We start from the raw sequence: 19,995 nt of genomic DNA, 5'->3' as shown, positions 1-19,995 counted from the left end.
TGTTCCTTGTGGCAGGTACTGCTATAATGAAATTAGTCATCATCATCGTCTTTGTCATATCTACTACAGTACAACTTCTCTTAACGGACACCCGCCCCCCCCTCACACAGATGCGGTCACCCCTCTTTTGCGGAAAAAAAACAACACAGTATCGTCAGATGATTTAAAGACGTATTCATGTTGAAAGAAAAAAAAAAAATTAAATGGAGGCGCCGGGTATCGATCCCGGTACCTCTCGCATGCTAAGCGAGCGCTCTACCATCTGAGCTACGCCCCCGGTGAGACCAGGCGTTGTATGTTACACTCACATAAACTAATACAGCACACAAATGGAAAGCTGCTCTCATTTCAAAAGGAATCGAAGGAAAAATAAATCTGCTTTTTTTTTTTGGCAACGCCCCATTCCAGCTAATCAAGCAATACTACATGTGTTGATTACGTCACTTTTATCACCTACCGAGAGAACGAGATCAATATCTTGACTGTCCGTTTTCACTGGGATCACGATCGAAGATTTCTTTCAGTAGGAGGAATTTAAATCAGGGATGATATCATCAAAATTTAGATTTTTTTTAAACGAATATTCAGCACCACATAAAAATATTACTTGAGGCATTTATTCACTTACTAATGAATAAACTATCGTGTCAGGATCCGAATGAATATCAGATACGTTTCTTTCTACGAGGAAAAGTGTATTTCCTCTCCTTTTTTAAAAACCTAATTTTCAAAACGTTCAACACCAGCTGCAAAGAACGCGAAATAAAATTTCCGGAATTTTTTAGGATGAAGTTTTTGAATGAATATCATGAATTTATGGTATAGTTTCCGGTAATGGGCAAACTTTTTTAGAAGCGGGCCAAAAAAACTAGAAGAAATTCTTTGGCGGCAGGCCAAGCTGGCCTCGGGAACCCAACCGAATATTGCCAGAAAACTTATTTCACTGAATAGAGAAAACAGATTCTACAGGTTATAAAGATCATCACTGGTGACGCTAACCTAGCGAAACACTACACTCATGGGCCCACCCATGCACGGCCCGGGGCCTCACAAAAAACGAGATCCGGTTTAAATTTTCTAGGATTTACCAGGTAGGGCCTCCGAAAAACCATTTGGCCCGGGGGCCCATGATACTCTTAAGACGGCCCTGCAACTGTTGATATGCAGATTCATCTATTTGTCCTGTGTGTGGAGAGGAAGACGAAACTCTACTTCACTACCTGCCTTCTGTATCCAGAGAAGGAACTACTTCAATTATCATCAGGTGACTAAGTAGTAAATGCAGCCACCATCTACATCTTGATAAATTTTCTTAATTATACCAAACACCTGAACTCATGGCGAGTATCAATTCTCAGATCTGAGGAATGCAAGTGGATTTTATAGCCCTCCCAGGCTATTGACGGTCCTAGTCAATTCCATTCCCAGAAACCATTTTGGATCAGTCGGATTTTTTTTGTATTTTACTACAATGGTACTATACTCAATTACGAAATTAATTCGTTCCTAAAAATTATACTCACATCTTTCAGAACTCGTACCTCGAAGCACATGTTTCTCGGTTTCCCGTATGAGAAAATGGAAATTACATAAATTCATTCGCGAAAATAGGACTTCTCTCCAAAGATATTGATACCCGCAAAAAATTACCTTTCGTGACATAGTACGAGGAACTATAACTATTCAAAATGAAAGTTGTATTGTTCATAAGACGAATACTGTGCAAAACAATGCGCATCCTACTGTTTACAACGCACTGTCGTTCTACGTGTTCATTTTTGCTCAAAGTGCTTGAGGCATCGTGTGCTGAAATTAAATGCAGATTTTTATATACGCTCATAAATTCAATGAAGTTGGATATTTGCCACGGATATTTTTTACTCGCAACTTAAATTACTCTCGAGTCAACACAGTCATAAACGGAAAAAGAAAAATCCCAATATGCTATATTTTATAAGAATCTTCTCCATTCGTTTGAAACTCTTCAGATTAATTTTCCTTAACCTTGAGATCGATGTTTGAAAAGTGGAGAGGGAACCACTTCAATGTTATCTGCGAGAATGTTTATAAACATCGTTGGCTTCTGATTTTCGATTTCGTGAAACTTTGCGATTATTTTTCATACACTAGATAGATTTTTCTTTCAAAACACTAACATTCCCTAGAGGGAAAAAGAAAGAAACGAACAGAAAAGAAGGCAATACCTTTCAATAGCTTAAAAATATTATCAAATTAATAGCAACAATCATAATACTAGTATAAATATACTATGACTACTTAAACGTAAGGGGTCATTCAAGTAATACGTCAGCATCGAGGGGGGGGGGGTTGCCGATTTGCTGACTTATGATGACAGGGGGGGGAGGATAATGCTTACGTCATCAACCACCCTTTATAAGAATATGAAATATTCTTAATGGCACCTGAACTAACAATCGCCCTATTGACAAGTCTCCCAGAGAGCCACTTTGGTGATCTCTATATGTTTCGTGGATCCTTCGAGTGATCTAGAAATATGTTTGGGCCGCTTAAGTACTCTCGAACTGTGCCACGCATCATTCAAGTGATCAGTAATTATGCCGCGGATCACTTAAGTAATCTGGGAATATGCCGGGGATAACTTGAGTTATGTAGAGCCGCACTGTGGGGTCGCTTAAGTGCTCTAAAACTGCCAACTGTCACTCAAGGGATTTCTAAATGTGCCACAGTTCACTGTGTCGTGGGTCAATTAAGTGATCTGTAAATGTGCCGCTTTATTTTTTTCATTTTTACAAAATTAGGTTTGAGGGGGCAGGCCACATCAGAGAACCCCCGGGTCACATTTGGTCCACAGGCTAAGGATTTATCCTTAGAAGGTGGGTCACAATGAATTTCTTAAAAGGAAATCTTGCGTTCTTAGCCTCCAAATAGCATTGAAATTGACGTATTTTTGATAGCGTACTTTGATGTTGAAATTTTACACAATTTATTTCACAGCAATATTAAACATTTTAAATATAATAACGAGCTGGTTAATGCGACCGACTGGTCTCGAGACAGTTAAGATTAACAGAAATTGATTACAATAACATATAAAGGTATTTTCTTTTGCAATTTTGATTTTTTAATGATTTTTTGATTGTTTGGGGGGGAGGGCATGAGTCCTCCTATTCCCCCCCCCTCCAGGTGTTCCGTTCCTTGATCCCACCAATATGTGATAGGAGGTAGGGGGCAGAGATGAAGAAATTTTGCTGACAGGGGGGGGGGGGACAAAAATGGCTGAAAAATAGCTGACGTAATATTTGAACGGCCCATTAGGCGCGTTTGCATTAGCGTGCCGATCCGGAAACTGACTACGGTTCAGTATGACACTCGAGTTGAGTACGACACTCCGTTCGTGGGTACTCAAACTTCCTTTGTGTTCCTCTTTCCTTTTTGTTCCTTGAAAAAACCGATTTCAAGTTGGGTCTAGTTCAAACAGTTAAAGGATCGTTAAGAACACCGTACAAATTACTGAACAAATTTTTGTGAATACTTTCATTGCACTATCCGCGCGATAATGTATACGCGCCTGTACATGCAGCTAGTAAACATTCCTCTGGGGAATTTCAAATGAATTGCTGGAACGTGTTTATATGCGAGGTCTTAACTTATATAAAGTATGTTGTTTTGGTATTAACTTATATATGAATTATGGGTTTCATCTTATACTTGCACTGCCATCCGGCTTCCGTATTTTGAGTGAGAATGGCAGATTCCATAATTTTCGTGTTGTATACTGTTTCGTGTTGTATTATTCCATAATTTTCCATAAGTATCGCGTTCAAAGTCGGCCAGCGTACATGCTCTACAGAAAACAAACTGTAAAAGCCATGAAACCGAACTTAACAAGTCTTTTCAAATCATCCGTAAAGTGAAGCTCCGCAGTTGAGTTTGAGAAGAGAGTTGGTAACCTTCATGACGAATCGCGTCCCTTTTCTTAGATATATTCACCGATTCAAAAAAAAAAAATGTATGTATGAATGTCGGTAACTCAATCCACTATGCGACAAAATGCCCCAACACAGCTCGTCTCCATCGCTGAACGAGCCTCTCAAGAAATCTGCACGAATTCGAACACGAATAAATTACACTGAAATTTAAAATAATTGATCACCAAAAGAGGAAAAGAAATAGGGGAAAAAAGAAAAAAAAATTACCGTAATTATGCAATAATTAACTAATTGCCATAAATACAATTAACTAACACCTGATAACGACCATGCATAGTTATCAAATTGTTTTTATTTTTCAAATAAAAGTCTTCCGAGGCAGTCCAGGCCCTGGGGCAAAAGGTGATATTGACAATAGGTGGTACTGCCTGGACTGTTCTCTCGGTTCGTAAGGTCTTTTTAAGTGCTGGAACAAAATCTTAATTGGAGGTCAATTAATTATTCAGCTCTTAAGATATGTAAAAATATGAATTAAAATGAAATATATTTTTTATTTATCCCAATAAATTCATTTCATGGATTTAGCACACGTGGAAATAGGGGTAAATAGATAATTTTCATAACTTTGTGTCTACAGATATAAATATTTAACATTTTTTCCTCAAATGAATTATAATTACTGACGAATTTTCCTATTATTTCGATACAGTATTCTTGAATTAAAATGAAATTTATTGCTTCGTTTATTGCTGATTTTTTCAATAACCAATCAGCGTGAGTTTCGGCAATTTCAAGCATTTAGCGATTTTGTTGGCGATTTCCAGTGTTGTTTATCCCAATTTTCTGATTTATCTCACAAATAAAACATGATCACCCAATTTATAAGAGAAGTTTTGCATGAGTGATAAATGAATAGCTTAGAAAACCTTGGTATCGCCTCGTAGATTTTAGTTGGTGTGAGAAATATCAGCTGCATAAAATTGGAAATGATAAAGAAACGGGAAGACAAGGAGAAACAGCGGAAGATGCATAGAAATGTGATATCCTATCAAAATTCGGTCTATTTTTCCACCTCTTATTTTATTTTAATGTTCGTCTCTTCCCACATGTTAGCAAGGGGGGGTTAGAGCCCAACCATGCTGAAGCACCTGATTTTCGTCAGTTGGCTATGGATACCTCAGCTGTTTATAGTCGGCGCCGATGTTGAAGATCTGTGGAATCTGGGACTTCATGTTGCAGTCGATGTCAAACAGCCTGACGTCATAGAAGCCGCAAAATACGCTCAACTACATTTGGATCCTTTCGTTAGTACAACTCATCACTATAAGCTTCTGAAGATTTCGTGGGCCAAAAGGAGTATTATCAACTTGGTAAATAAAAAAATCCGCTTTGTTTTGGACTGTATCTATGAAACGCTGATTTTTTTTCCCTGTTATCTTTAGTTTATCGCAAATCACAAGCCGGTTACGCAAAAGAGGTCATTCCGAATAAAGCAGGCCGATTGATAAACACTTTTAATGCTTCGTTCCCACCCACCCAGTGTTTATCACGTGCTTCCAACGTGTCACAAAATGTCAAGTAATGTCATTTCTGTGTTCACATATCAATCTCTATCTGTCATGACAGTGCGTGATTGTACATTGCGCGCGAGGCAGATTAATATTAATTTACCTACGTCAAAGAGATGAGAGACCTCTCAATCGCCTCCCAAGCAGCGCTGTCTTAACGTATCAACCCGTGGGCCTTCTGAGAAGGAAGGCCTCACAAAAATAAGACCTTTTTGAAATTTTCCTGGTAGGGCCTCAGGAAAAATCACTTAGTCTGGGGGGGGGGGGCATGTTGTTGGTAAGACGGCCCTGCCCATAAGGGGCAATATTGCCAACACAGAGCTAAATCAATGGTTCTCAAACTTTGTATGGTATTAGGCGTCAATGGATTTTTTGATTCAAATCACTTGATCACTTTTGTCGCACCGCGGCCATTTTCTGCACACGAGGGCTAATTAGACCGGGACCTACAATTGATTGCCAATTCCGAACGGCAGACTTGTTTTTTTTAAACTCGTCGAGGGGTTGGTGCGCTAACCCCTCGATGGGGGGACTCCTTGCGGTAGCAATTTTTTTTCCCTGCGTCTTGTCGCCGTTTTTGTTGTACCCCTGAGTCAGGAAAGTTTTCTGACAAGGACGAACCGGGTATCGAATTCGCGACACCTCTAAACATCCTTTGGTACTTTAGGCGAGTATCTTATCGACCTGGGCTACCGCGCCCCTTTTGATTCAAATTCTCGCACCTGTTTAGTAATTAGTTTACGCAGAAGCTATGCAGGCTGTTACAAATTGTTTGTCCATAGGACTATCTCTGCAACTGTTGACTTTAGAAGCGTATACTTCCAATTACAAAAAGTTTTCAAATGACATGCGGTTTCTTATAAAATGTCGTAATTTATTTGAGGGATCGGTATACATAAAAAAATAAAAGCATTAACTTTTTATACAGTTCCCGTGTGCTAAAAAACCCAAATAGAAAAGTTGTTGCCCTGTCTCTCCTGAGGCCAAAAAAAAAAATTCCACGTTTTTTAGCGCAATATTCATCTAGATATTTGTTAGTTTATGCTGGTCCTTCCCAACTTTCCTCCGATTTTTGAATCCGAATATCTCTGCGAATATTGCACTTAGAAACGCGGAATTTCATTGTTGGCCTCAGGAGAGACAGGGCAACCGTTTTCTAATTGGGTTTACTTTATATCTTCTAATTGTAAAAATGGCCAATTTCACAATGATGTGAAAAGTACCGGGTGATTATAAAAAAACTATCCCGACATATGGGCCCCTAACTATCATACCATTCACAGAAACTGAATGAAATTTTGGCATAAGGTATTTCGAGGTATGCGCTCAAGAATGATATGGAAAACAACAGTGTCACTCTAACAGTTACGGTTACAGTGAGAAAATTTCGAAAATATCAAATGGCAACACCAAGTTTTTTGTATTGGAATGTGATCTCCATTGTGAAAAACCCTAAATAGCGTTCGAACGGCAACTGTAGCATGAAAATCACCGGCGGTAGATAGGCTAAAAGTGAGGACAACCAATAAGGACAGAGAAGCAGCATAAAATAAAGCATTTTATTGTGTTTCACAAATTTTCCACATGACCTTGTGGAGGACTAATCAGGCTGGGATCTCAGCCGAAGAAACAGTGTGACGAATGAAACGAACATTAATGCTCTGGTGCACGGAAAAGTCCTTTTTACTTTTTCCTTGCCTAGCTCCGGGGATTTTCGTGCTACAGGTGCCATTCCAACGCTTTTTAGTGTTTTTCAGCATGGAGATCGCATTCCAATACAAAAAACTTGGTGTTGCCATTTAATATTTTCGAAATTTTCTCACTGTAACCGTAACTGTTAGAGTGACACTGTTGTTTTCCATATCATTCTTGAGCGCATACCTCAAAATACCTTATGCCAAAATTTCATTCAGTTTCTGTGAATGGTATGATAGTTAGGGGCCCATATGTCAGGATAGTTTTTTTATAATCACTCTGTATGTTGATCACGTGTTATTGATATTTTGAAATGCGTATTTCTTGCAAAAATTAAATTGATGTTTTTCAATTCAATATTAAATTCTGTAAATTCACTTTTTTTCTCAGAAAGGTGTGAACTACAAGATGAGAATCATAATCGGATTAACCAAGTGCTTAAAAACGGAAGTGGACGAAGATGAGGTGGGATGTTGCGAGGTTTACGAGTCGTCCATCGTAAGTTTTATCTTCGAATAACGCCCGAGCAATGACTATGTTCTGAAATTTTTTTCCCTTATTTATTCAATTTTGCTCAGTCGGGGCCTCTATAAGCGGATGCAGTGGTGAAGTATGACAGTAGATGTTACAAGTAAAATCGGAAATCGCAGTAGAATAAACAATATTGGGGGTGGGAGGCTGTTCCAGTCAGTTATAGTTCGAGGAAGGAACAGAATTTGCGATAGTTTGATGAAGCAAAGATGGGTTGTTGTAATTTTTGGGAATTGTCAAGTCTAGCGGAAAAATGTGAAGGTTCAATTAGAATATGGGACGTGGCGATATATTAAGAAAGCTATGAAGGATTTTGAAAAGAAGAGTTAAGAATAAGTTAATTGAAAATTTAATCAAAAAATTTTGTTTCTGCAAAATATAGCGTTTCTTAATCAGAGTTTCCTGAGACATCCCCAGGGTTTCCGCGAGAAATAGTAATGAGCAGTGAAAACAGGGACGTTCGAAGTGTTTCTAACCTGCTAGGTGGTGTTCGTCTTGATTTATGTAGGAAATTCCGATTTCTGAATAAAATTTGTGTAATTTTGATTTCCAAGATATATACAGCTTCAAACCGGTTCTAACCAACATTCCGAAATAGTGTTGGTCTTCGAACTTTTCGTATCACGCGATTTTCTTGCTCTAGCAATCATTTATGCGAGACTCGATTGCTCTAGCAATCATTTATGCGAGACTCGATTGCTCTAGCAATCATTTATGCGAGACTCGATTGCTCTAGCAATCATACAATGTGGCTCAATGACCTACGGCTTTATTGCCCTTGTTCTCACGATAGTGACAGTTGTAGGGCGGTTGAGAGAACCACTGTTTCAGATAACTTTTTTACTATAAGGGTAATTTTCCTATAACACGGATATTATTTCAAGGGTAAAAAGTTTAGAAACGCTGCTGTAATAAAGCGTAAGTATTGATAAAAAATCCACGTTTTGTTCATATAGTCAAAAATATTGTTTTGCGTAATATAAATCGTTTTTTTTGTTCTCTTCATAGGACTTCGTCAAGCATTGTATAGTTCAAGTGAAACGCTTCAAATCGTCGGGAGAATACATTATGAAAGGATCAGTTTGTGAATAATTCCAATTCCATGTTATTTGAGATAAGCAAATATATAATGTGGTTTTGTTTGAGAGATAAGTCGATAAGCAATACAATAAGATCGATAAAAATTGGTATTCTTCTGTTCTTTTATTGATAAAACCTGGTGGCTTCAGAAATGATAAATTATGAAACAAAAAGGACCTTCGGACTTGAAATTTTTTTATCAGAATAAAGATGATCAAGATTTTTAAGATGAATTTCGGTGTATTTGGCTACAGCGAATATTTTCAAACCAACAAATTAATAGATACTAATCTGCTTCCAAGATTTACAAATAGGAACTAAGGCTTATTGATTTTTTAGTCTTCATGTTCTTTTCAGACACATACAGGTTTTTTCACGAATACTGTGCGAAAAGCATAGGAAATCAAATAAATCTCTATACTCCCCTATTTGTAAATTATATTTTCTCTATCCAACTAAAGTATAAGAATCAACCATAGAATTTTTCTTCCTTTCAGCCACTCTTCATAAAAAACATTATATAAAACATATATTGTCATGGTTAGATACATAGATGGAAGATATAACAATTTAATTAATTTTTCGTCTATGTTTAGATACATTCACATTATAGATCCAATATGTTCAATTGAAGATAACTGTGGGGGGGGGGGATTAGCATAAAGAGAAAAATTCATTCCTTTCTATACACACAACTGAGAAATGGCACAGAGCAAATCACCATGACACAAAACGTTTTACACGATATTGGTTATATATATGACTCTGTTGGATGCAGTGAAGTGCACATGCTTCATCACATACAGTACTGTACATATCAAAGAACCTAAATGTAGTTTTTCGGAGGACACGATATCTTCGAGCATGTTCCTTCACGGAGAGCCTGAAATATCGAATTCAGACCACGAGCTTCTAACCACTTGCCACCGTCAAACCTTTCAGCGATTCCGACGATGGCGTCCCGCAAGTTTTTCACACTGCCTCTATCCCCGAACTTCTTCTGGACCATAACGCACAGATTCTTCTGCAAACATTGTCCGTTAGGAGACATCTTCGATTCGAAGTCGTCGAGGGCACTCAGAAAGGATGCGACGTACTGCGAGGACACACCTGAGTCCGAATGTCGACTTCTGCCACTACCTGTAGCAGTAGCGACATTGACTTGAGGTAATGCAAAACCGTAAACCATCACGTAATTCATGAGCGTAGGCAGTACAGCAGACAGGATGATGAAAAACGGCAGAGCAACGGCCAAGATCAGCTTGACGGGGTCATCAACCACCTTGGATGCAAATGATTCACTCTTATCACCGACGTTCTGATTACCGTTGCGAAGTTTGTCGTTCATCTTCTCCCCGTTGTTCAGCCACATGATGGTGCTGAAAGCTTTCATGCTGTTCCTGTTTCCGAAGCCACTGGGAAATTCAGGATAACGGTTCTGGTTGGTCCCGTGCTCTTCAGGATCCATCCACTGTCTTCTTGTAGTATCTTCGTAGTACTTTCTGTCGCCAAACGCGGAATAGTTGCCATCGTCCTGAACGTCGGTGTAAGAGTAATCATCTTCCGAACCTTCCTGTAGCGGTTTACCGGAGTGTTCACCAGTGAGAAATGTTCTTGAGGTACGGTTCTTAGCTAAAGAGCTGGTGACTATCGATTCAGCATTCACATAGCACGCTAACAAGAGACAGCAGATTACCTGGTAAAACATCGTTTCTTTAAAAAGGGCTTATTTAAAATAGAGGTGTGTCAAACTTCAATTCTGCACTATGTGAGCTAAAACTCGGAATGACGAATCTCACCGGTGAGAGCCGACATTTTATATGAGTCGGAAACAACATTCTGGCAGTGTTTTCTTGGGCGTTAGTTATTATCAAGCTTGATTCTCAACTTACATATTTTTCAGTCTACGACGCGGAAAATTAATTCAAAATAGCAGAGATCGTTAGCGAGAAGCGTGAAACTTTTTCTTTTTGTATTTAACGGTTTGGCGATACTGCGTCATTTTACTTGGGCGGGGCTTAATCCCTACACTGTACACTGAAAAAGCGGAAATTCTCCAAAAGGAGGATATTTCTCATTTTTATAATGAAAGAATTTCATTCTATTTAAAACGAAAAACAAATTCTAATGGATAGAAATACAGATTTACACCTTTCAAAGAAGTGAGAATATTATTTGAAAAATGATTCTTACTCAGTATATACAGGGCGATTACTTAATTCCCTTTGCCGAATTTTACTGGCGAACAGTTGATCCTATAGAGCAGTGTTTCTCAACCGCCGGGCCGCGGCCCGGTACTGGGCCATGATATCATTCACACCGGGCAGCAAGTGATTAGCCGTTTTGTTTTTTCCCATTCATTTTCCGTTGGTCGTGTGTTTGACCGGGCCTTCAACTCATAAAAATGAATGAGACAGGGCCGTGGGCTTGAATAAGTTGAGAACCACGGTCCTAGAGAGCCACTTTTGTGATCTCTAAATGTTTCGTGGATCTTTCAAGCGATCTAGAAATGTGTTTGGGACGCTTAAGTACTCCCGAACTGTGCCACGCATCATTCAAGTGATCCGTAATTATGCCGCGGATCACTTAAGTAATCTGCGAATGTACCGGGGATAACTTGAGTGATGTAGAGCCGCACTGGGGGTCGCTTAAGTGCTCTAAAACTGTGCCAACTGTCATACAAGAGTTTTCTAAATGTGCCACAGATCGCTTAAGTGTTCTGGAACTGTGTCGCGGGTCACTTAAGTGATCTGTGAATGGGCCACGGGTCTACTTGAGTGATATGAAAATGTGCCACGGGCCGCCCAAATACTCTGGCATTGTGCCATGGGTCACCTAAGCGATCTGTAAATGTGCCGCTTAGTTCATTTTTACAAAATTAGGTTTTGAGGGGGGCAGGACACATTTGGTCCACAGACCAAGGATTTATTATTAAAGGGTGGGTTACAATGAATTTCCCAAAAGGAAATTTTGAGTTCTTAGTCTTGGAATGGCATTGAAATTAACAGAAATTGATTACAATAGCATATAAAGGTATTTTCTTTCGCAATTTTGATTTTTAAAACAATATTTTTTGATCGTTTGGGGGGGTGGCAGACATCTTGTCCTTATAAATCTAATTAGGAAGTTACTGCCTCTTCTGAGGCCAACAAAGAAAATTCCACGTGCAATATTCGCTGAGATATTTGAATTGAGAAAGCGGAGAAAAGTTGAAAAGAACAGCATAAATAAGGGAAAGATATGCGTTGTTCGTTAGTTTTTGCTGTTCTTTCCCAATTTTTCAATTCAAATATTTCAGTAAATATTGTGCTTAGAAACGTGTTTTTTTTTCTTCAGGAGAGACGGCAACAACTTTCTCTAATCGGGTTTTTGAGGACAGGGTGTCCGTAAAAGAAGTCCTTTTTTTATTTTAATAACTGTACAACCCTTTGCAATATGCATGTCGTATCTCAGTTCTACACGTTATTTGGATAACTTTTCTAATTGGACGTAAGCCTCTCTCTATAGCCGTTGTTCTCAACCTATTCAAGCCCACGGCCCGGTTTCATTCATTTTTATGAGTTGAAGGTCCGGTCAAACACACGACCAACGGAAAATGAATGAGGAAAAATAAAACGGCTAATCACTCGCGGCCTGGTGTGAATGATATCAGGGCCCAGTACCGGGCAGCGGCCCGGCGGTTGAGAAACACTGCTCTAGGAGACTTATCAATAGGGAGATTGTTAGTTCAGGATTTGTGGATCTGAATGTGCGGATTTTCCTTGTTCAGGATTCAGCCATTAAGAATATTTCATATTTTCATAAAGGGTGGTTGATGACGTAAGCATCATCCAAACCCCCCTCCCCCCCCCCCCATCTTGTCATCAAAAGTCAACAAATCGGAAACCCCCAATCGATGCTGACGTAATACTTGAATGGCCCCTTTAGACATCGAAGAACCCTGCAGGACTACAGAGATAGTTCACCCCAGGCTGGCACAATCAGAGCACTGGACTGCCAGGCGACAATTTTTAACGCATTTCATCTGTCTGGGAACACAGTAGCGAGTTTTCGGGATTATTTTACTGGTGTACCATACGCCAGAGAAGCGCCGATACTGTCTCTCACGGGTAATAATAATTAACTATAGGATAAAACCCCTGAAACCATGTAGTCGATCCGTTAATGACTCAAAGATTTGAGCGAGTTCACGTCCTTATTCTGTATAGAACTCGGCTTATACTCTTAAATTTTTCATTTTTGTATTGATTTAGTATTTATCATATTAGTTGGGAATGATAATGATTTGTTTTATTAATTCGTGGGTCTCAACCTGGCACACCCCCAGAGGACCTCGTCCTCGTGAGACAAGTAGATCCATTTACAATTTGCGATTATGCAAATTAGTAGGCAGGAATTTTTAGCTGGTAGAGAGGGCCTCCTCAGAAAAATCAGTTTGTCAAAGGGTCTCCATGATATTATTAAAATAGCTCAAGCTACCTTTATAGAAATTGCACGAAGTCTTCATTCTAAAAACAGCATTAATCTCCGTGATTTTCCGCCGGATGCTGGAAAAAAATACATAATAAAACAAACAACACATTTCAGTAACTTTTTGTGGTGCCCTTTTTCTCTTGATGCCCCAAGCACGTATGCATGTGCTTATTTTGCTTAATGGTTAACCCAGCCCTGGATCAACGGTTTGCCAGTGAAATGCGGCAAGAGAAATTAAGTAGCCTAACAATCCTGTATATTAAGGAAACAGTTATTTTTCGGATATTATGCTGAGGTGAGCTCGGAAAGAAAAGTCATCACGTCTCCGCCGGGACTCGAACCCAGGCCCTCTTGCATACCGGGCAAGCATGCTACCATCTACACCACTGGAGACACACGAATCTGCCTTCCTAATTTCACGCACTGTGTCGTGAGGCGCTGAAGTAGAGGCAGTAGCCTCTCTTAACTTCAGGAAAATGGTCCCCAGGTGGGACGGTTTAGAGAGATATAGATGGCTTTTTTCTCAGCCAGAGATATCAAGGAAACAGTTATTTTTCCGGATATTATGCTGAGGTGAGCTCGGAAAGAAAAGTCATCACGTCTCCGCCGGGACTCGAACCCAGGCCCTCTTGCATACCATTATATACCACCTCAGCATAATATCTGGAAAAATAACTGTTTCCTTGATATCTCTGGCTGAGAAAAAAGCCATCTATATCTCTCTAAATCCTGTATATTATTAGGCTACTTAAATTACAGATTAGGCTACTAAACCATACATGCACCTCATCCACATTCCTCTGTGGAACTTTTAACGAATTGGTACACCCGTGTCCGTGTTGTGAAACTCATGTGAAGTTTGTTTCTGTGTAATGCTTGTTATAGTGCTGCCATCTATTTTTTGAACTATGAGTGAAGCGTACTGATTGAAGATGTAGCCTGTTTCTCGCTGTGGCGATTTCTTTTTATGGGGAGATTGGCTCGCATTCGCACCTCGAAGTTGAATTACAGACTGAAACAACGAAATAAATGATTAATTTCATACATATCATTTCCCATACATGGGAGGGGATGATATACGCGCGTTTTTGCTTTTGAAGCTATGGTTCTCCCATAAAAAGCCAAGAGTTATTCTTCGATAAACCTAAAAGTTGATTGATGTTACTGATAGTGGTGATAAATAAAAAGACAAAATGGTACATACAAAAATATTTCATGAAAGATGAATTTATTATTTGCAGTCCGGCAGCCAAAACAATGAAAACTACACTAACACATAATGCTTCAGCCATATTAATTTCTCTCTATCTACAATATCATTTTTTCTCCTCGAACTCATCCAAGAAAGTCTCTTGTTTCACTCTGAAAATGGAGTAAAAATCTGATGGTGATAGTCAAGAAATAATACATAATAACTAGAGCCCGGATTATATGCACTGAAAAAGTGGCAAAATATGCTCTAAATATATGCAAAGATACACTTAAAAATGCAAAAATACGCACCTAAAATGCAAAATGTGCACTTAAAAATACAAAAATATGCACCTAAAATACAAAATGTGCACTTAAAAGGCCGAAAAAAATGCTCTGAAAATCCCAAAATGTGCATTAAACACCTCAGAATATGCATTATAAATCTTGAGAAGTTGCATTATAAATCTAGAAATATGTATAAAAAATGAGAAAATATGCATTAAAAAATCACCATGCAAAAAAAAAGCAGATGTGTTTTTAAAATGCATCTTTTCTATTTCTTAGTGCATATGAATTTCATTTACAAAAAAAATATACCCTCATATGTATGCACACACACACATATACCGCATATGAAAATATCTACATATTTTTATTCAGACATTTTTTTATTTTCAGTTTGTTGCAGCTGCTCAATAACGAAAATAGCAGTAACAAAAGAATTTTGACACTATTTCTAAAAACTATTTAACACTTCGACATATCTCTAGAAATAGCTTCACAATAAAACGGTTAATATTCGCAAAATACTTTATAAATGTGTATTAATTCACCAAATTTCACCCGCGGAAAAAAAACTGATGTTATGAAAATATTATTAACAATATTTGTTTGAAAAATTATTTAAAAAAAAAATTGAGTGAGCTTAAATAAACCTTCAAAAATATGCACTTATACTAAAAGTTCTTTGATTTTATGCATTTATATGCATTAATGCTAAAAACGGCCAAAATATGCAAATGCATATGCACATATGCATTTATGTCATATCCATGCTATGTCCCCCCCCCCCCCCCCCCCAGCTGAAGTTTTCTCAGGTCCTTCTACAGTGAATTTATGACATGGAAAATCAAAAATGACAGTATTTGTTCCGGGCCACAGGGAGCCATGTCAGCCCCACTCTTTTAGGTGCCATGGGAGGCAAAAAATAAGGATATTTGAACTGGACACGCCATAAAAATGTGCTGCATATATTAGAAAGGTACAGTAAGATCTTACTGTAGTTGTAACATTTAATCAACTTCAAGATAGTCATACCCATAAAGTCGCTTATTTTTCATAGGTCCTATGGCATAATTAGTGAATTGTGATTACTCGTTACTAAGTCACACCGTGCATAAATATGTATGACTCCTCAGGGGTGATGTAATACAGAGGTCTGACTGTAATAAATGAAATTATGTCAAATAAAGAACAAGTATGGTCTATCGCCCCACGAGAAATTTACTACAGAATCAGTTGTGCCAGAACTGTGAATGCATACTTAACAATCAAGTATCTAGTGCTGCCACCTATTTTTGAAATTATTAGTGAAGAATAGTGATTGAATATTTGTATCGTCGTAGGCCTGTTGCTCTCTGTGGCGAGACTTTTTAATAGGGAGATCATCTCGCATTCGCACCTTGAAGCTGGGAATCACAGATAACCAACGTAAGCCGAACAGTACCGCTGCAGGGTTCAAACCTGGGTCCTTGCGATACGAGTAGATCACTATTACCACACAGTGACTCATCGTATCGCTATTACTTAACCGTACATGCATGTTCTGTGTGGCCCCTATTGCATTTCAGAGTTCTGCTTGTTTCATGTTCTTGCTGGTACTGCCACATGTCTCTCATATATTGAAGTGAAGATGATGAATGCTTGAGTTTTCATGTTATGTAAGAATCAACATTGTACTACTACTACTACTATTTCACCCCACACTAACTCCGATCATACCGCTGTACACAATTTAACCTACTGCAATTAACGAGTTGGTTTGGAAATGAAGGCACCATCTGTGGTCACTTCAAGCAAGTTAGGGAAAATATCTTATCTACATTCTTACCCTAGAATCAAACCTGGGACTTCACAGAAACTTTCACAGTAGCAGACGACCATCTTGCTACTCGGCCCCCCCCCCCAAAAAAAAAGTGTTGTTCTTTCTGCTGCAAATCGAACCCAGGGAGCAGCTATAGTATAATCCAGATTCCCTGGCGACTTCCTTACCGGAAGGTGCACATTGCTCAAGTTGCTGTTTCTTCTAGAACGCTCAATACAACCATCTCTGTGCAGGTGGTGGTGCTAACTCTGCTAGGTTTTCATCTTTGTGTGTTTTTTCCCGTCGGCTATTATTACTTCCTCTGGAAGTTCGCTGTTTCACCGGCGGAACAAAAAATTCACCTGTAAAATGGATAACCATTATTCTGTGGCTTGAAATGCATACTTTTGTACCAAAGGAAATTATTATTCGGCCATCACATGACTAAACAAAATCAATTTTATTGAGCCCTAAAAATAAAACTCAAATTGTGAGAAATCACTCCAAAGAATACAGGTTAGATTTAGTCGCTATTGTGTTACATACTAATCTCAGTCGTGACAGAGTAGCCTGTGTCCTAATGTTTCATTTTTTAGTGCCCTGATTGACTTTTTAGGCATAACAATGCAATAGTGCTACTATTTTGTATTTTTAAGCTGTGTTTCGATTTCACCGCTTAATTGTGAGAAATCACTCCAAAGAATACAGGTTAGATTTCCGTAATCAGGGTTGCATGCAGATTTGCGCAGTTTCTCCGTTGCCAACGTGCGGTACTTGGCTATATATACATAGTAGCTTTATCAGAATAGCTTCATGTGACGCCACTGAAAAGAATTAAAAGTCGTGTTTCTAATTTTAAAATGAAATGAAATATTAATTAAAATTGAATGAATTGAAATTAAATTAATTAAATATTCAATATTTTACCATTACTCACGAGATACACTGGGATAGGGGGTTGTTCCCAAACTACAAATGTGGCGAGACAGGAGCATACATTTATACAGGGCTAGCCCTTGTAGGGAGCCGATGTATTTCTTGGTTATTGGTTCATAATGAAAATAGATTCACTTGTAAACGAAATATAAAATTTGCATTGCTGTAAGCCGCTGCATTTACAGTAAAACTTCAATTAACCGTCAGTTTCTGTTATTTGTCATCATCTAAAAAAAATGTGTATCAACATAAACTAACCGACTGCTTTAAAACTCTCTGCGAATAACTTTTACACCCTACTGTATAAAGCTGGAAGTGACTGTACTGTATGATGGCGGAAGTGAGTAATCGTCGATGGCATAGGAGTTGAGCTTGATTTAGCCGCGAAATAAGCCCATCACTAACCAGTCTCTATTGTGTTACATACTGATCTCAGTCGTGATAGAGTAGCCCGTGTCTTCGAATTAATGTTTCGTTTTATAGTGCCCTGATTAACTTTTTAGGCATAACAATGCAATAGTGCTACCTACTATTCTGTACTTTTAAGCTGTGTTTCGATTTCACCGCTTATATGTAGGCCTAAAAAAGTAAGGCTTAATATCTTTGATTTTATTGTTCTGTAAAATTGTTTTAAAATGGCTGAAAAGCGGAAATGTGTAGTGCTAGGTTTTAACTAGAAATTTGAAGGTTTATAGTATTACTTCTCTTTTATTGAAGTTTATGTTGATCATTTTGTAAAATTAAATACAATATGTATGTATTATTCACTTTTAAAGGATTTTATTTCCCATTTTTGTCCCAAGCCCGCAGTGAAATCACTTTGCTGTACATATGTATTAAGAGATTTCTGTTACCCGTCTATTCGGTTATCCATCAACAGCTCTGGTCCAGATGGTGAAGGTTAATCAAAGTTTTACTGTATTACATGACAATATAATAATTTACGGGGGGAGGGAATTATTTCTTTCTTTGAAGCAGAGAGCACAATACCTAACAGTCTGAGTGTGTATGTAGTGTTCTTTGATTTTTCAGTGCTGCCATCTATATTTCAGAAGTGAAACGAGCAACTTTTTAAAGGAGAGATTGGCACACATTCGCGCCTTGAAGTTGGGAACCACAGAAAACCAACTTCAGATGACCACCACTGTGGCGACGATCTTCACGATGCGAGTATTCCACTATGACCACTCGACCAACATGGAGGGTACTGCATATTCTCATGTAATAAATGGATCGGCTTACAGTCACAAAAATGTTTTCATTATCAACCAATAACCAAGAAACGGGTTGCCTCTTTACAGGGGCGTTAAGACATCAGCAAACATGGCACCCGTTTGCAGAATTCCAGGTTACAACACGTTCAATCACTGATATCGGCTTTAATTTGATTTTATCACCCCAATAAATTATTTTAAACCATTTACATTGAGTGAATATAATAACAACCATATATAACTAACAACCATAATTTGCTTCGGAAAGTGCCATCATAAAAAAACTATTAGGCAATGTAGTTAATATCATTATTCTGTGTCCTATTAGGGTTGTCGTAACTGTAATTCTTGAGGAATTATGAGTAGTATGAAAAGTCGCTAAACTTGTAATGTAGCATTCGCCCTGTTGGCGTGAAATCCGGTGGAAATCTAACCGGAAATCAATTTAATTGGGCCCAAAAATAGGCTTCCGAGCCGTCTCCTATTACACCTAGGCTTTGTAGTTAATGTTAAAAACTCAAATTGTGAGAGACCCCCTGCAAAGGATACAGACTCCGAAAACGGATCCAGCCAAGCAGAGTCCGGTGAGTAGATTTCTCTGCTTGATTTTCTTGAGGCGCATCGCCCTCTCGAAATTCTCCTTCTCCATCCTCTTCATGTACATCAGCTGCGCTTTGCTCAGCTCTGACGTGAGCACCGCGCTCATCCCTCTGGGAATTTCTCCTTCTTCCGTCTTCATCATCGAGACAAGGATGACCTGCCTAGAAATTAATTCGGTCTCGAGAGAATCTACACAAACATACTACAAAGACAAACACACTGTATACAAATCGGCGAAATCTAAACCTATGTGAGGGAGTAAATATGGACGACCTTAACATATCGTCTTCTAGACGACTTGAAAAATTACAACAGAAATTGTGTAATAGCACTGATACAGCAGTGACATCTAGTTATGAATACTACATACACTCAAGTGTTGGTGAAAATGGTGCACCACTCTTCATAACATGATAGAAAAAGCTAAAAGGTAAAGTTGAAATAAACACCTGTGAGACCAGACAAGACTCTTGCCCTGTCCCTTCCGAGATATTAGCCCTTTACCCAAGCGGATTGGGCCATGCTGGGGAGAAAGTAAAACACTCGAAATTTGGTTGAACTAAAAACATCGAAACAGCAGAAATTCCGTGCGCAAGTTGCTTTTTAACTTTTTTTTTTCCAATTTAATCCCTTCGCGTACAAGCTGCTGGTGGTAAATTTGAATGATCTGTGTTAGATGTGTAGGCGATGAATGCAGTAACCTTTTTTCA

The 19,995-nt window shown here is 38.6% G+C and overlaps 2 protein-coding genes and 1 non-coding gene across 3 annotated transcripts; 1 reads left to right on the top strand and 2 right to left on the bottom strand.

The window, feature by feature from the left end:
* Nucleotides 1–204: 204 nt before the first annotated feature.
* TRNAA-AGC (transfer RNA alanine (anticodon AGC)) lies at nucleotides 205–277 on the bottom strand. The gene has a single exon. It is a non-coding gene; the product is annotated as a tRNA-Ala (tRNA).
* Nucleotides 278–4,928: 4,651 nt separating this feature from the next.
* Nucleotides 4,929–9,011, top strand: LOC149082243 (L-cystatin-like). The gene is made up of 3 exons (XM_089236878.1): nucleotides 4,929–5,281; nucleotides 7,565–7,672; nucleotides 8,714–9,011. Exons 1-3 carry the CDS (start codon nucleotides 5,048–5,050, stop codon nucleotides 8,795–8,797), a joined length of 426 nt encoding a protein of 141 aa, XP_089093004.1. The 5' UTR covers nucleotides 4,929–5,047; the 3' UTR covers nucleotides 8,798–9,011.
* A 5,458-nt stretch (nucleotides 9,012–14,469) lies between these two features.
* Nucleotides 14,470–19,561, bottom strand: Ccdc56 (Coiled-coil domain containing 56). Its single transcript, XM_089235750.1, has 2 exons — nucleotides 19,235–19,561; nucleotides 14,470–14,639 (listed from the first exon to the last, which is right to left on the bottom strand). Exons 1-2 carry the CDS (start codon nucleotides 19,425–19,427, stop codon nucleotides 14,575–14,577), a joined length of 258 nt encoding a protein of 85 aa, XP_089091876.1. The 5' UTR covers nucleotides 19,428–19,561; the 3' UTR covers nucleotides 14,470–14,574.
* Between the last annotated feature and the right edge of the window lie 434 nt (nucleotides 19,562–19,995).

Source organism: Pholcus phalangioides, unplaced genomic scaffold (genome assembly GCF_987345545.1).
Source record: "Pholcus phalangioides strain wild (caught in Gottingen) unplaced genomic scaffold, Ppha-v1.0 ptg000009l_1, whole genome shotgun sequence".
NCBI lineage: Eukaryota > Metazoa > Arthropoda > Arachnida > Araneae > Pholcidae > Pholcus > Pholcus phalangioides.
The sequence above is the reverse complement of the archived record's forward strand: the minus strand, read 5'-3'. Positions and strand labels throughout refer to the sequence as shown.

What these genes read in the sequence shown, in the direction of transcription:
- LOC149082243 (XM_089236878.1), top strand. Translation starts at nt 5,048, where the DNA reads ATGCTGAAGCACCTGATTTTCGTCAGTTGGCTATGGATACCTCAGCTG. An exon ending in AAAGGAGTATTATCAACTTG is followed by an intron (nt 5,282 to 7,564) that starts GTAAATAAAAAA and finishes TTTTTTTCTCAG; the next exon opens with AAAGGTGTGAACTACAAGAT. An exon ending in AGGTTTACGAGTCGTCCATC is followed by an intron (nt 7,673 to 8,713) that starts GTAAGTTTTATC and finishes TTCTCTTCATAG; the next exon opens with GACTTCGTCAAGCATTGTAT.
- Ccdc56 (XM_089235750.1), bottom strand. Translation starts at nt 19,427, where the DNA reads ATGATGAAGACGGAAGAAGGAGAAATTCCCAGAGGGATGAGCGCGGTG. An exon ending in TGGATCCGTTTTCGGAGTCT is followed by an intron (nt 14,640 to 19,234) that starts GTATCCTTTGCA and finishes TATCACCATCAG; the next exon opens with ATTTTTACTCCATTTTCAGA.